This window comes from Pagrus major, chromosome 16 (assembly GCF_040436345.1).
Source record: "Pagrus major chromosome 16, Pma_NU_1.0".
In the NCBI taxonomy this organism is placed as follows: Eukaryota; Metazoa; Chordata; class Actinopteri; order Spariformes; family Sparidae; genus Pagrus; species Pagrus major.
This window is the reverse complement of record NC_133230.1, coordinates 17,084,193-17,096,310: the sequence shown is the minus strand read 5'-3', so window position 1 is coordinate 17,096,310 and position 12,118 is coordinate 17,084,193. Positions and strand designations below refer to the sequence as shown.

The 12,118-nt window shown below is 41.6% G+C and overlaps 1 protein-coding gene across 1 annotated transcript in view; it reads right to left on the bottom strand.

Annotated features, from left to right (window-relative positions):
- Positions 1 to 4,666: 4,666 nt before the first annotated feature.
- The window catches only part of myo10l1 (myosin X, like 1), a 34,005-nt gene continuing 26,553 nt past the window's right edge, over positions 4,667 to 12,118 (bottom strand). Inside the window, exons 26-43 of the mRNA XM_073483159.1 lie at positions 11,914 to 12,055; positions 10,479 to 10,583; positions 10,273 to 10,368; positions 10,094 to 10,187; positions 9,913 to 9,968; positions 9,526 to 9,668; positions 9,001 to 9,195; positions 8,609 to 8,766; positions 8,392 to 8,512; positions 7,409 to 7,557; positions 7,060 to 7,208; positions 6,757 to 6,964; positions 6,520 to 6,656; positions 6,201 to 6,324; positions 5,623 to 5,976; positions 5,335 to 5,511; positions 5,054 to 5,245; positions 4,667 to 4,771 (exon numbers count right to left, since the gene is read on the bottom strand). Of these exons, the coding sequence (XP_073339260.1) occupies positions 4,667 to 4,771; positions 5,054 to 5,245; positions 5,335 to 5,511; positions 5,623 to 5,976; positions 6,201 to 6,324; positions 6,520 to 6,656; positions 6,757 to 6,964; positions 7,060 to 7,208; positions 7,409 to 7,557; positions 8,392 to 8,512; positions 8,609 to 8,766; positions 9,001 to 9,195; positions 9,526 to 9,668; positions 9,913 to 9,968; positions 10,094 to 10,187; positions 10,273 to 10,368; positions 10,479 to 10,583; positions 11,914 to 12,055 (2,705 nt within the window). The remainder of the gene's footprint in view (positions 4,772 to 5,053; positions 5,246 to 5,334; positions 5,512 to 5,622; positions 5,977 to 6,200; positions 6,325 to 6,519; positions 6,657 to 6,756; positions 6,965 to 7,059; positions 7,209 to 7,408; positions 7,558 to 8,391; positions 8,513 to 8,608; positions 8,767 to 9,000; positions 9,196 to 9,525; positions 9,669 to 9,912; positions 9,969 to 10,093; positions 10,188 to 10,272; positions 10,369 to 10,478; positions 10,584 to 11,913; positions 12,056 to 12,118) is intronic.

Below are 12,118 nucleotides of genomic sequence, written 5' to 3'. Positions count from 1 at the left end.
ACGCACGCTCATTACGCACTGGAGACAAAAGGAGGGGAAGGCGTGTGCGTGCGTCTGGGTGCATTTTTTCTTGTAGGCAGCACTACAAATATACTTTACTTATTCAAGTACAATTACATCATTGTAAACATACTCCATTACAAGTGTTCATAAATTCATGACATCATTAGATTGATACGAATTCATCAGTTTGTAAGCAGAATTTCACTTTTACTTTATTTTCAAACATTATATAAACAGTTATAGAGTGAGTTAACAAGATAAGTCTGGGATGATTCAAATTTTCTCCAATCTTTGCTCTTTTTTGTGAAATATTGGATGATATGTATGGAGTACCGAGACTGCCAAAATCAAAAACAAAGAGAAATAAATAATCGTGTAATTGTAATAATGTAATTGTAAATGTGCTCCTACAAGCCCCAGGGAAATAAAATGTCAAACTGAAGGTGTATAGGGGGGCTTGGGGTTTAAGGGGGTTCCTAAATAAACCCAGTTTCCTCACTAGAAAGATGTGAGCAGCCAAGAAAACACAATAGGGCCTAAACTGACCGGAGTTTCTGGCTGGCAATCTAAGGGGAATGAGGTTCTCAATGGATCAAGGACAGATTCAGAATGGGGGTTGCCATTCCCCACCTCTTTTAAGCCTTCACAAAAAGGGTGTCATCACACCATGATTGGCTGGGAGGGAAATGCCCCAAGCTGCTTCCACTCCTCAATCAGGAGTCAGTCTCCCCACCCTGCACACAGGTGATCTGAATCCCCTGCAATTAGGCTTGAGGGATTTTGGAAAATCAGCCCAAAACAAAGAAAGACAGCAAGTCGTGGTGGGATAAAAAGTTGACTACAATATTGCCCTCTGAAATCTGGTGGAGTAAAAGTATATATTGTAGCATGAAATGAAAATCTAAATGAAGTACCTCAAAATTGTACTGAAGTTAGTAAAGTAACTAATCCATGTCCTTAGTTACTTTCCACCACTGTTTGTCGGTCTTTATGTCTCAAAATAAATTCACAATGACAACATGAAGTCGAGGACAATAATTCCAATAATTTATTAAAGCATAATTTTGTAAAGCCAGTTACAAATAAAAAAGAACAACACACATATCTCTCTCTTTCTCTTTTTTTTTAAACAAGCACAATATGTTCTACTATGTAATGATGATAATAAGCATAACATAAGATAAGAATGGGCCCCACTCTGGCCGCCTGCGGCTGATAACAGGACCCTTTGTGATGAAGTTGCCCTTGGAAACAGATTTGTGATCAGATACCGCAAACTTGAATTTGTCGTTCTCCTTAGCAAACACACTGATCGCATTTCAGCAACTCTAGGGCAACTTCCTCCTACTCAGTGTAATATCAGTGACAGACAGAACCATAGATATAGAATAACTAGAACAGACAGCATAGGGTTCCTTGTTAATTATGGCTTATGGGTTACTTTTTCTGGTTCTCCTCTCGTTATAGCCAAAACCAAAATAACCAAAAGTTCAAAGTTGAACCCATGAGTGAGTTCTGCTTATTCTAACTCTATAGGCAGGATCCCAGTGGGCTGTGTGTATGCAGCAAGGGTCGGAGCCACGATAGAAGACACTGAGGTCATGTCCTTGGTACTTTTTAAAGGAATTTTGGGGCATTTTAACAAAGGAAGTAAAGGGAATACACACCTGGATACTTTAACAGGCCTATTTATGGTATTACTTAAAATATATTTAAATTTGCAGGCCAAATTATTACATCATTTGCCATTGTCTCACCAAAATAAATATTCCTGATAATGTGGGGAGGCTTTTGGACCATGTTGGGAAGTTAAATCTTAAGACAATATAACTGTGCAGAAAGAAGAAGAAAATCCAAATTATAATAACATCGTTTTTGGCACCATTGACCTCAGTATTTCTAAAATCCTGGCCTCGGCCCTGCAAGTGGCACTCCAGATAGACAACAAACAACTTAACCTGGAAAGAAGTTCAACTTCACTTAAATACGCAGCCTGGCAAGCAGCAAACCATAACTGTTTTCAGAGAAAATATTGAAATTATCATTGACACAGTTATCATGGTTTGGGTTTATAAGTCCAGTTATTTTACTGTTTTATTTTGAAGGTTTCATCCTCAAAGGAGGAATCTGCTGGGTCCATATTTGGTTGGTTTGTACTGTGATGATTAGCAAATGCAAGACACCAAGACAGGTGGATTGGGAAACAAAAGGTGAGCTTCAATAACGTAAAGCTGAAAAATCAAAGGAAGGCAACAAAACAGACAAAAAAAAAAAACAAACAAGACAGACTGGGGTGAATCCTATAAACTAAAGAAAAATACAAAAAACTAAACTCAGAACAAACCCAAAAGGCACAGGGAACAAAACCAGGAACACCGAAGACACATGATGAGTAAAAAAAGGGCTGGAGAACAGGGAAGACTAATGAGGGAGGTGAAACAAATAAAGGCAATCAAAAAAGGTGGGAAACAAACAAAGACAGGAAGTGTAAAAGACACATGACAAGTGAGGATAAAACCCACAAAATAAAACAGGAAATAACTAAACTCAAAACCCAAAAACAAAATTAGATTAGTTGGACCATGTTTCATGTCCATCCCCCCTTGATATGGAAGTGTTTTCATCCTCTAGAGTTGTTATCCATGAGGGACGCTGCCATCTACCTGCAGTGCCACAGAGTCAGGTGATATTGACAGAACAGTGACTTCACTTTCAGTCCGTAAACACACACACACACACACACACACACACACACACACACAAAGCAGTGATGTGACTGTCAGCATTCTCAGTGCACAATTAAACCATCTCTGAGCCCATATCCTCACAGTGTCATATCTGCTCCTCTTACACTGCAAAAATCCTATATATTTTTTTTATACATTATCCTTCCAAAACACACCTTGCAATACATACAGTTCAATAAGAAATAAATAACCCCAAAACCCTCCCTTCATGTCCCATGCTTTTCCCTTTAACTCACGATCACGACACCATTCTTAGGTTAGTCATGTAAATACGTCTTATTTCCGAGGAATACACTCGGTAAAAATCTCTTTTCTCATTTCCCTTTTCTTCTCCAACTATTAACTACACCATGGATACACGCACACACACGCACACACACACACACACACAGCAGCATTCCAGACACAGCACTTCGGGGTGGTTAAGATAGCAGAGGGCGTACAGTAATAATACCAGTAATAAAAGTTCATAAACAGGTTGGTAAACAGACAAACCGGAGCTCTTATGCGTTATTTTTAGAGTCACTGATCTTAGTAAAGAAAAAAGTGAGAATAGCATGAGCAGATGGGGATATACAGTATTTTATGGCTCCAATTACGAGATAATAACAATGATAAATTCATCAAAACACTGTGGCAGCCAGTGTCATTATGGTGTTTTTTGCTATTAATTCTTATTTCTCTGTGAGTCACATTAATGGCACAGCCAGTGAAGGATGTACAGTATTGGCATCATATTCAGACATACACCATTCACTTTGCATGTATTTTACACGAGGTGTCACATTGCATTTAGTATGGCATCTACTGTACAGTGCAGTGGCCACCGAAAAATTCAATAACTCTTATAATGTGTGATATACAGTACAAAACGATACATGTCGGTTCAGTCTATGTGTATGTGAATATACAGTAGATAGTGTTTTATATGTAGACACAGATAGGGAAATGTTTTGTCTCATACTATTCTGGTAAATGTTCTCCTTGTCGAGCCATGCACAGACTCTCCACGACCAGAGAGCCTCCAAAGCGAAAACCTCTTCTCTTTCTTCTCAAGAATATCTACTTGACAGTGTTCAGAAATATTTAAAGCCACTTCCTTTGGCTGTCTTCTTCTTGTGGCCACACGGTGGCACTGACGAGTGAGCAAGTGAACACTGTGTTGGGCGGGCAGGGAGCTCATTTCCCCCCTTTTTAGCAGCCCTGAAGAAGAATCATCATCGAGTCCTTTTTCTCAGTCACGAACAGATGTGATAACAGCTGACGTTACAGATACAACAGAGAGAAAGCAAGCAAGAACAAGAATTCAGCGTTATAACTTAATACCAAACAAAGATGCAACGGGAGTGAGTTCACATGAAGAGAAAGAGAGAGAGAGAGAGTCTGAAACTGGAGGAGTGAGAAAGAATGATTTAACTGAGAAAGTGTGGCTTTCTTCTGTCTGGCAGTGCACTGGGGAGCGAGGGTGTCTGTCTCCGCCTGGGACAGACTGGGACTGGGCGGCTGAGTTGTGCTTGTTATTACGGAGTTTTTGTCCGGAAAGGAAAGCGGAGAGAAGTTTCGAGTGTGCTTGAACATCTACATGCAGGACTACAACTGGGGGGTTATGTGTGTTTGAAAGGACCGTCCCAAAATACAGGTTGTTTTTCTTTGTCATGCTCGTTTCTAAATAGATCCCTTATTCCCTTATCCCAAGTGAAACCCAGGCCAGTAGAGTGTGCGTTTGGCTACTGTGTCCACTTCTATCTTGCTTTTTTCCCCCCGTTCAATCATAGACGCTCTTCCACCACCACCCTTTTGATTCAACCTTGAGGATTTGGTGCGACTGCCTCCGTCAAAACCAACCAACCGATGCAGAAGGGCTGAGGCATCTGTTGCCACTGGATGAACCGAGGGCTCTGACTGGTTGGTGGCGATCACCTGACCCAGGAACTGGCGACGCTGGTCACTGACATGATGCTGCAGCGTTTCTTCACCATCATGTTAATGTAGGCCCTCATGATCTTGGTGATCTCCCCAACCTGAAGGGAGAGAAGAAAGCGGTGGATTAATGTTGGTCCTAATCTGACTGTGCATGGCTGCATTTGTGTGTGATTAGGTGATCATTTGTTGGAAAAAATTAAAGGGGTAATACAGCAATTTATAATTACATTTCCATGAAACTGAAAAACAGTGGATCAGTGGTGAAAATAATAAAAATAATCCTTAGGTGCAGCCCAAAAAGCCGTAAAGAAAAAATTATATTAAAAATTTACAACAAAAAAATAAAAATAAAGAGTAAATACTGAATAACGAGCGCTCACCAGTGGCGTCTCAAAGAACATTTCCCTCTCATCCACAATGATCTTGTAGGTGCAGAGCTGTGAAGCCCCAAAAAAGGTGATGTGTTCGTACTGGAAGGTCTCCAGCGGCTTGGGTTCACCGCGTTTATACACTGACACGTTGTCAGCGCTCACACTCAGCCACAGATCGTGAGGGAAACCTCCCTCCTTACACTGCAGAGGGGACAGCAGGGAAAAGAAGAGGTTAAGCATCAGGCGTTTGCAGATACCTTCAGTCCATCATTTACTTTTTATTTTCTCACCTCCACATCGAACAGAGTTGATCCGTATCCAGGCCACTCCTTGATGATGCTCATGTATTTAAGCATGGCCTGATGCTGAGGCATGCCCTGCAGACGGGTCCACTTCTCCAGAACACTGGTCCTTGTGGCTGACGTCTCCTCCTTCACCCACATCTCCAGCATCTGCTCCTCCTCCACCTGCAGCAACACATCTCAGTTAAGTATAATATAATATAATATAATATGGACTAATATATAATATTGAGTACACATGATTTGCAATGGATTACTTCTACTTCCACCACTGACCTTCTGCTTCTTCAGTGACCCCGTCTTGAAGCTTCTCCTCAGGGTGCCATCCAGGAAGCTCGGAGTCTTTCGTTTCTCCACCCCGATTGGGATGCCTCCCTGCGATACTACGGTGCCCTTCCCTTCTCCTGGTCCACCTCCTCCGGCTCCTCCAGCCCCACCTGCTGCCCCCACGCCCGGCTTGGTCGAGTGGAGGATGCGATTGCGGAGACGTCCGATTGGATAGACGGTTCCGAGGCTCCAGCCGGCCCGACCTGCCCCGTCACCATGGAGATACTGGAGGCGTAAAGCGGCCAAGTGCTGCAAAGTCTCCTCTGAGGCCGGGAAGTGACCGCTTATCAGAGACTCATGGGCCTGAGAAAGAGAGGAAAGTGACAATTAATCATCTTACTAAATAACATCACAGGAATCAGAAGTAGCGTTCTGAACAAGTTACGAAAGGATTTAACCTTTTATTTCTCCTATACTGGACCACAGCTTGAAAACCATTTTTAAAGCATTTAAAGAATTGAATTTGAAGCCATAGTCGTGCCTAAACAGAGTTACTTCTCAAACCTACAGTGTACGGTGAGTCTCACCTGCTCAAACATGAATGCAAACTCCACTCCTTCCTTTGGCATGCTCTCCACATCCAAGAAGCAATAGAGCTTGAAATAGAGTTTCCATTCTCCTTCCTCCTCCTCTTCCTCGCTGCCTGCCAGTCTGGAGAAAACAACAAAGCAGACTCAGGATGAGTTACCACACACAGATCAAAACAAACGCAAAGTTAACGGCATAATTAGTCAGATGGACATCTAGCTAAACCAGTATTTTGGCCTCAAGCAACTGAAATATGTGCAAATATAAATATTACAGATGAATCCCTCAGGAAAACATTTATATATTGTACTTAGATACCTTTCAAACTTGGCCAGAACGTCTGCCACAATCACTCTGCTCTCCAAAGCTCGGTCTGTGCAGGAATTGTGTTCGAACAGAGAAAACAGGTTCTTGCTCTCCTCCATGGCCAAACCTCTGATCAACTTCTCCACAACCTGCAGCAGCAGCAGCACAAAAACATGGATCAGTTTCTTATCGCACACAGCAATTCAACCATTAGCTCTTGACTCAGATGTCTGTTAATGTGTGCTATACCTCTCCAGCTGTGGTGTGTGAATTTATGGAGATCTTGCAGGATCCTCCTCCGTGGCAGTACACGGTGGTGCTCATCTCCTGTCTCACCAGCAGGGCGGCGATCTCCTCCTGGGAGGGAACAAATTCACGAGTCTTGGTCTTCTTAAGGGATTCTCCGATGAAACTGGCGTAGCGCTCGATATCTGTGCCGGGGTAGCGCTCACGTACCCTGAGTCAAATCACATGACACAGTTATTACATGTTAATTCCATGAGTGGTACATCATATAAGCATAATCCTTGATCCAGACACAAAGACACACACCTCTTGAGGTGGAAGCGGAGGTATCTGAGGATGGCTCGACTGGGCAGGAAGGTGCAACTCATGCAGGTGAGCAGATGCCAGTGTGCCCGATTGGCTGGGCTGTTAGGCTGAGGCACATGATTGGTCTGCTTGATCACCTGACAGTATACCTGAGAAACGGAGTCAAATATGGAGGCGATTTGAGAGTTTTATTCAACATTTGACGGCAAATAAACATGTCGGACCCCTTCAGAAACATGATCTTCTTATATTTATGGTGAAAAAAGCACAGAGATTAGAGAAGTGCCTGAAATTGGCAGGTAATTATTTGATAGACAAACAAAACAAAAAGAATACTAAAATAAAGTACCTCATCCCTGAGAGGGCGCAGGTCCTGGCAGGTCTGCAGGATGCCCTGGATGATGGGCACTGTGTCTGCTAGAGTCTCCATCTCCTGCAGTGAGTTGAAAACTCGCACCGCCTCATCCTGCAGACTGGCATAGCCCTGCTGCCTTTGTACTGCACACAGACAAAGATAAAAAAAAGGAAAGAAAAGAAAAGGGTGAACAAAGACAGAGAAATGCTTAGTAGAGCAGAAAAAACAATATGTAGCTATGCAGATGATGCTCAAGTTGGCAGCAAAAACAGCTATGAAAAAACAAGGATGATGCCAATGTGCAGTCAAGACGTCAGGGTTGTATGTATCAGATCATAATTTTTTAAGTGTGTATCAGATAGAATATTTTAAATTACATGTGTATTAGGAGGGGATGATTACTGTGTGACATCTAGGTGAGACAGCTGCCCAACAGCTGACGACTGATTGATTTTTAGCAAGTGGTCTGGACTTTTCCAATTGTGTCTTGGCGATAAAACCAGGTATTTCTGTCATGGTTTGGATTCTTGGCTGAGTTGTTTCCTCTTTTATTTTGTAAGTGCTCTTCTCATGTGTCATGTTTTGCTTTTCACTTCCTCTCTTTGTACTTTTCCCGCCTTTCTTCCCGTTCGCCTCTGTTTCATTTGGTAATTAGTCGATGTGTATTTAAGCCTGTGCTTTTCCCTCATGGTATGTGTCCACAGGGGCCCTCCGCCAACCACGCACTCACATCACACACTGGCTGCTCCTGATTGGATGAATGCCGCTCGTTGGCTGCTGCTAATCCGACCAACATGGCGCCTTGTTTGGAAAATTTCTCTTATATGACAAAAATAGCTCAGTGAAATGTGTTTCTATTTTAGGTGAAAAAAATAGCCATGTTTCCAGACGCCCCTAATTTGCATAAAGTAGCTAGAAATCAACTTTATGCAAATGAGGAGCAGGCAACTAACTAGATGAGTTCAAGTTTTACTCACAGCTGGTGACCTCTCCATAAGGGAGCGGCAGCAGAGGGGCGTGCAGAGGATGCTGAGTGTATCTCAGGATGGGGTTCCTCCTGTACATTTGCTCCACGATGTCTGGGTTCACACTGTTCTCCTGAGGAGGACACAAAGAGATTCAAATTAATGAGTGACTTTATGTTAATTAATCTGAAGATTTCACTGTAAATGTTTCTCTCTTTGTGTGTTTTACCTTGATGTCTCTGATGAGCTGCAGAGTTGGAGTCTCTATGGGAGTCTTGCTGTCTATGACTCCCTGTATGGCAGCCGTCCACCTCATGGCCTCGTTCAGCATCTTAGTGTAGAGGCGGTAGGAATGCTTCCTCCCGTACACAATGATGTTCCAGTAACCTGAGAAAACATTTGTTTCAGCATTTATTAGTTCAAGATTAAAAAATGTCACCACTAAGGGGAGATTAAATCATAATCCTTCACTTAGTTTAATAAAAATCCAGTTAATAATACATTTTTCATGCATATAATGAAACTACAATCCTCACTTTACATCTGGTCCCTAACCTCATATGTCTAATCCCTCATTAAATTTGCCCTTTCTGCCATTTCCCGCCATTTCTCTTTCCTCACCTGTCTCCCTGTGCACTCGTTCATCCGGCTGAATGATGGAGCAGAGGGAGTTGAGGACCAGAGTTCCCATCTTGGAGGAGTTTTTCTCGGAGCTCTTGTAGTAATCCAGAGAGTTGTGGGTCAAAACAAACCAGCGCTTCTTCAGCTTCAGGGAGGTGCTCTTTGCATTCGTCTTCATCTCCTTTTGGAGCCAGCCTGAAAGATGACAAGGCAGGGAGAGAGAAAAGGCAGAGGGAAGAATGAGATGTTTTATTACAGTAACACAACGGTTGAGGAACAATTTAATGATCTGAAGAAAAAAAGGCCACATAATGTCATTTTCATTTGCATGTACATCTAATATCAGATATTTAGAAAGTACTACAGTATTTGTATGGATGACTTTCACTGTTATCAAAGTTAAAATTAAAGTAACATGATATCTTTTACACAAGCGTCCTTTTTACAACATTGCTAAATTGTAATATAACCCTGTAATTTTGCATGTGACGGTTTATATGTATCCCCCCAGAATTCTGTTCTCACCTCTGACAAGGAACTCCTGCCCGTCTATCCTGGCGTCTCCTTTTGGTTTCTGCAGCAGACTGATCCAGTGATGCATCTCCTCCGGTGTGTCACTGTTGCAGTGGATCACACGGTTGGCCGTGATGATGACAAAGGAGTTTGGCCTGTAAACATCAAATGATAGACTTTTAAATTAAGAAAAAAAAAAAAATCACGTACTTAAGTATACAAAAGATGGATAGAGATGGCATGCTGAGACAACAGGTCTGTTGTTCAACTATAGCTTTTAAAAAGTTTCTCTCAGGAAGAGTAACTGACACCAAAACCAAAAGCTTATTATCTTCTTAATATGCTCCTCGACAAAGTGAATCAGCCTTTCCTTTCTTTCTCATGAGTCACCAAACTTACCGATCAGGGTTGTCTGAAGCACAAACAGAGTCGATCAGCCCCACGTCAAGAGTTCCCTGAAGGACAAACAAGTTAAAAAAGAGAACACTTGAAAACATGAACTAATGGTGCACTAGAACTTCTACAAAGGAGTAACTCAAACACATAAAAAGTTATTGTCATCTTGTGTTTAGAGACTGACCACAGCGTTCTTGGGGTTGGCCTGTTCATGGGACATCTCCAGCAGCTGCTCAGGTGTGCACACACGCACCTTACTGAGCACATTAAACCACCCACTGCATAGAAAGACAGATGTTAGAAGAACATATGAATCCACTCGGATAAAAACAGGAACTCGATGCCGTTTACTGTCCACCTCACCTTGCATCCTCTGGTGACTCAGCAAACACCTGATAGGTCCTCTCGTCTGTCACAATGTTCAGAGCGTTCTCCTTTTCATGATTATCCACGATCTCCCTGTAAACACAAACAGCGCATGTGTCTGAGAGATGCAGCTGTTTACTAGAGAAACAGCGAAGAAGGGATTGTGTGTGTTTTCTGGCTCTGGAGCTTCGTTTAAATCTTACTTGGCAGCTCGGATGTCGATGGTTCCCTTCAGCTTCTCCTCACTGTCGTTGTCATAGTACATCAGCTTGTTGTCCCTCAGTACAAACCAGCGCATCTTCCAGTTCCTGAGGTAGAACGAGACACAATGAAAACAAAGGCAAGGACGGCCGACCCTAGATATCGTATGGTTTATGTGACTCTTTAAACGATACATATTAGACCCTATCTGGAATACCAAGTGAATTAGCTCCTTTGAATAGAAAACCTCTTACATATAGTACATAAATATGTACAAGAGAGGAAGAAAATATAGAATAAATTTAGTGGAATTAAATTTTTTTTTCAAATGTACTTTAGGTCTTTGAGTTACGGAAGCGTTTCGCTGCCACGGCAGAAAAATACAGATGAATCAGTGTCACGCTATACATATTTTTGCTGTAACAAGATGTTTTCACGCTATTAAAAAATACAAACTTACCAAGCATTTCTTGTAATAACAATATACTATTAATATTATCATAACATGAAAAATAAAAAATGAAAATAAATTGTTACAATAATAAACTTTTCATGTTACAATGTGACAATGATCCATATTTCTATTTCTGGTGTGGCTGCATCATACTGCCATACTGAAGGATCAATCTAATTATATAATAATAGTTATGTAATTATCTAGTTTGCCTTTTTAATTTATAAAGATCACACATTCATAAAGACAACTTTCAGGGCCTCTATGGAAATAATATTAGCTTTTCATGTTTCATCCTGAGTCATGTTTCAATTTTATGCATGTTGTTTGTGTTACACGCTTATACTTCATCTTACTTCATTTTAAATGATTGTTACTGCATGTCCAGCTCCCACATTGGATTTAATTTGTGTCTTTTGCTTTGATATTCTTTTATTTTTTTTGTTTCGTGAATATTATAACAGTGTGTTATGTTCATCTCGTTTGTTATAGAATAAAGTAAGCATACAATGATGTCCCCTTTTGGAAAAGAAACTCTAAATATATTTCAAAAGATCAGATTTTTTGCTTTCTTGAAGTAGATTATTCACTAAGAAGCACCCAGCAGTTGAGTAGGACACTGATGTCTTCAAGCGCTGCAGAGGGTTCAAAGCATCGAGTTAGACAAACATGAACACCCCGACAGGACACAGGGGCTTACTCTTCAAAGAAAGATGGTCATTCCACTGTAATCAAGCCACCATGCATCCAGCAGCCAAACTGCTTTCATGCAGCGTGTCATTACTGTTAAGCAAAGCAGTGCTTTTAGTGCGATAAATGTGCATTTTGAACTGATTTTACAGGTTTGTAGGATCTTGTTAACCCATGGACAACTTCATAATCATTCAACCATTTTTTTTTCATCTGCTTTATGAGTTTTCTCATCAAAACTGTGCAGGGAGATGTGGTATTAGCATGCAGCTACGCTCAGTAATAACTACAACAACCTCCGTGAGAGAGTAGAGAGGCCTCCTCCCTTCTTGTAGAGCCAGCCGGACTTGAGAGACTCTTGTTTGGACCGGAACCACATGAAGGTTTCATCCTTCAACACACACCAACGCCTCCTCCACGGGATCATCAGACCAGCTGAAGGAGCAGAGAATAATGAATCACTGTCATGTAAGAAAAACTCAAAAGATGGAGATGGTT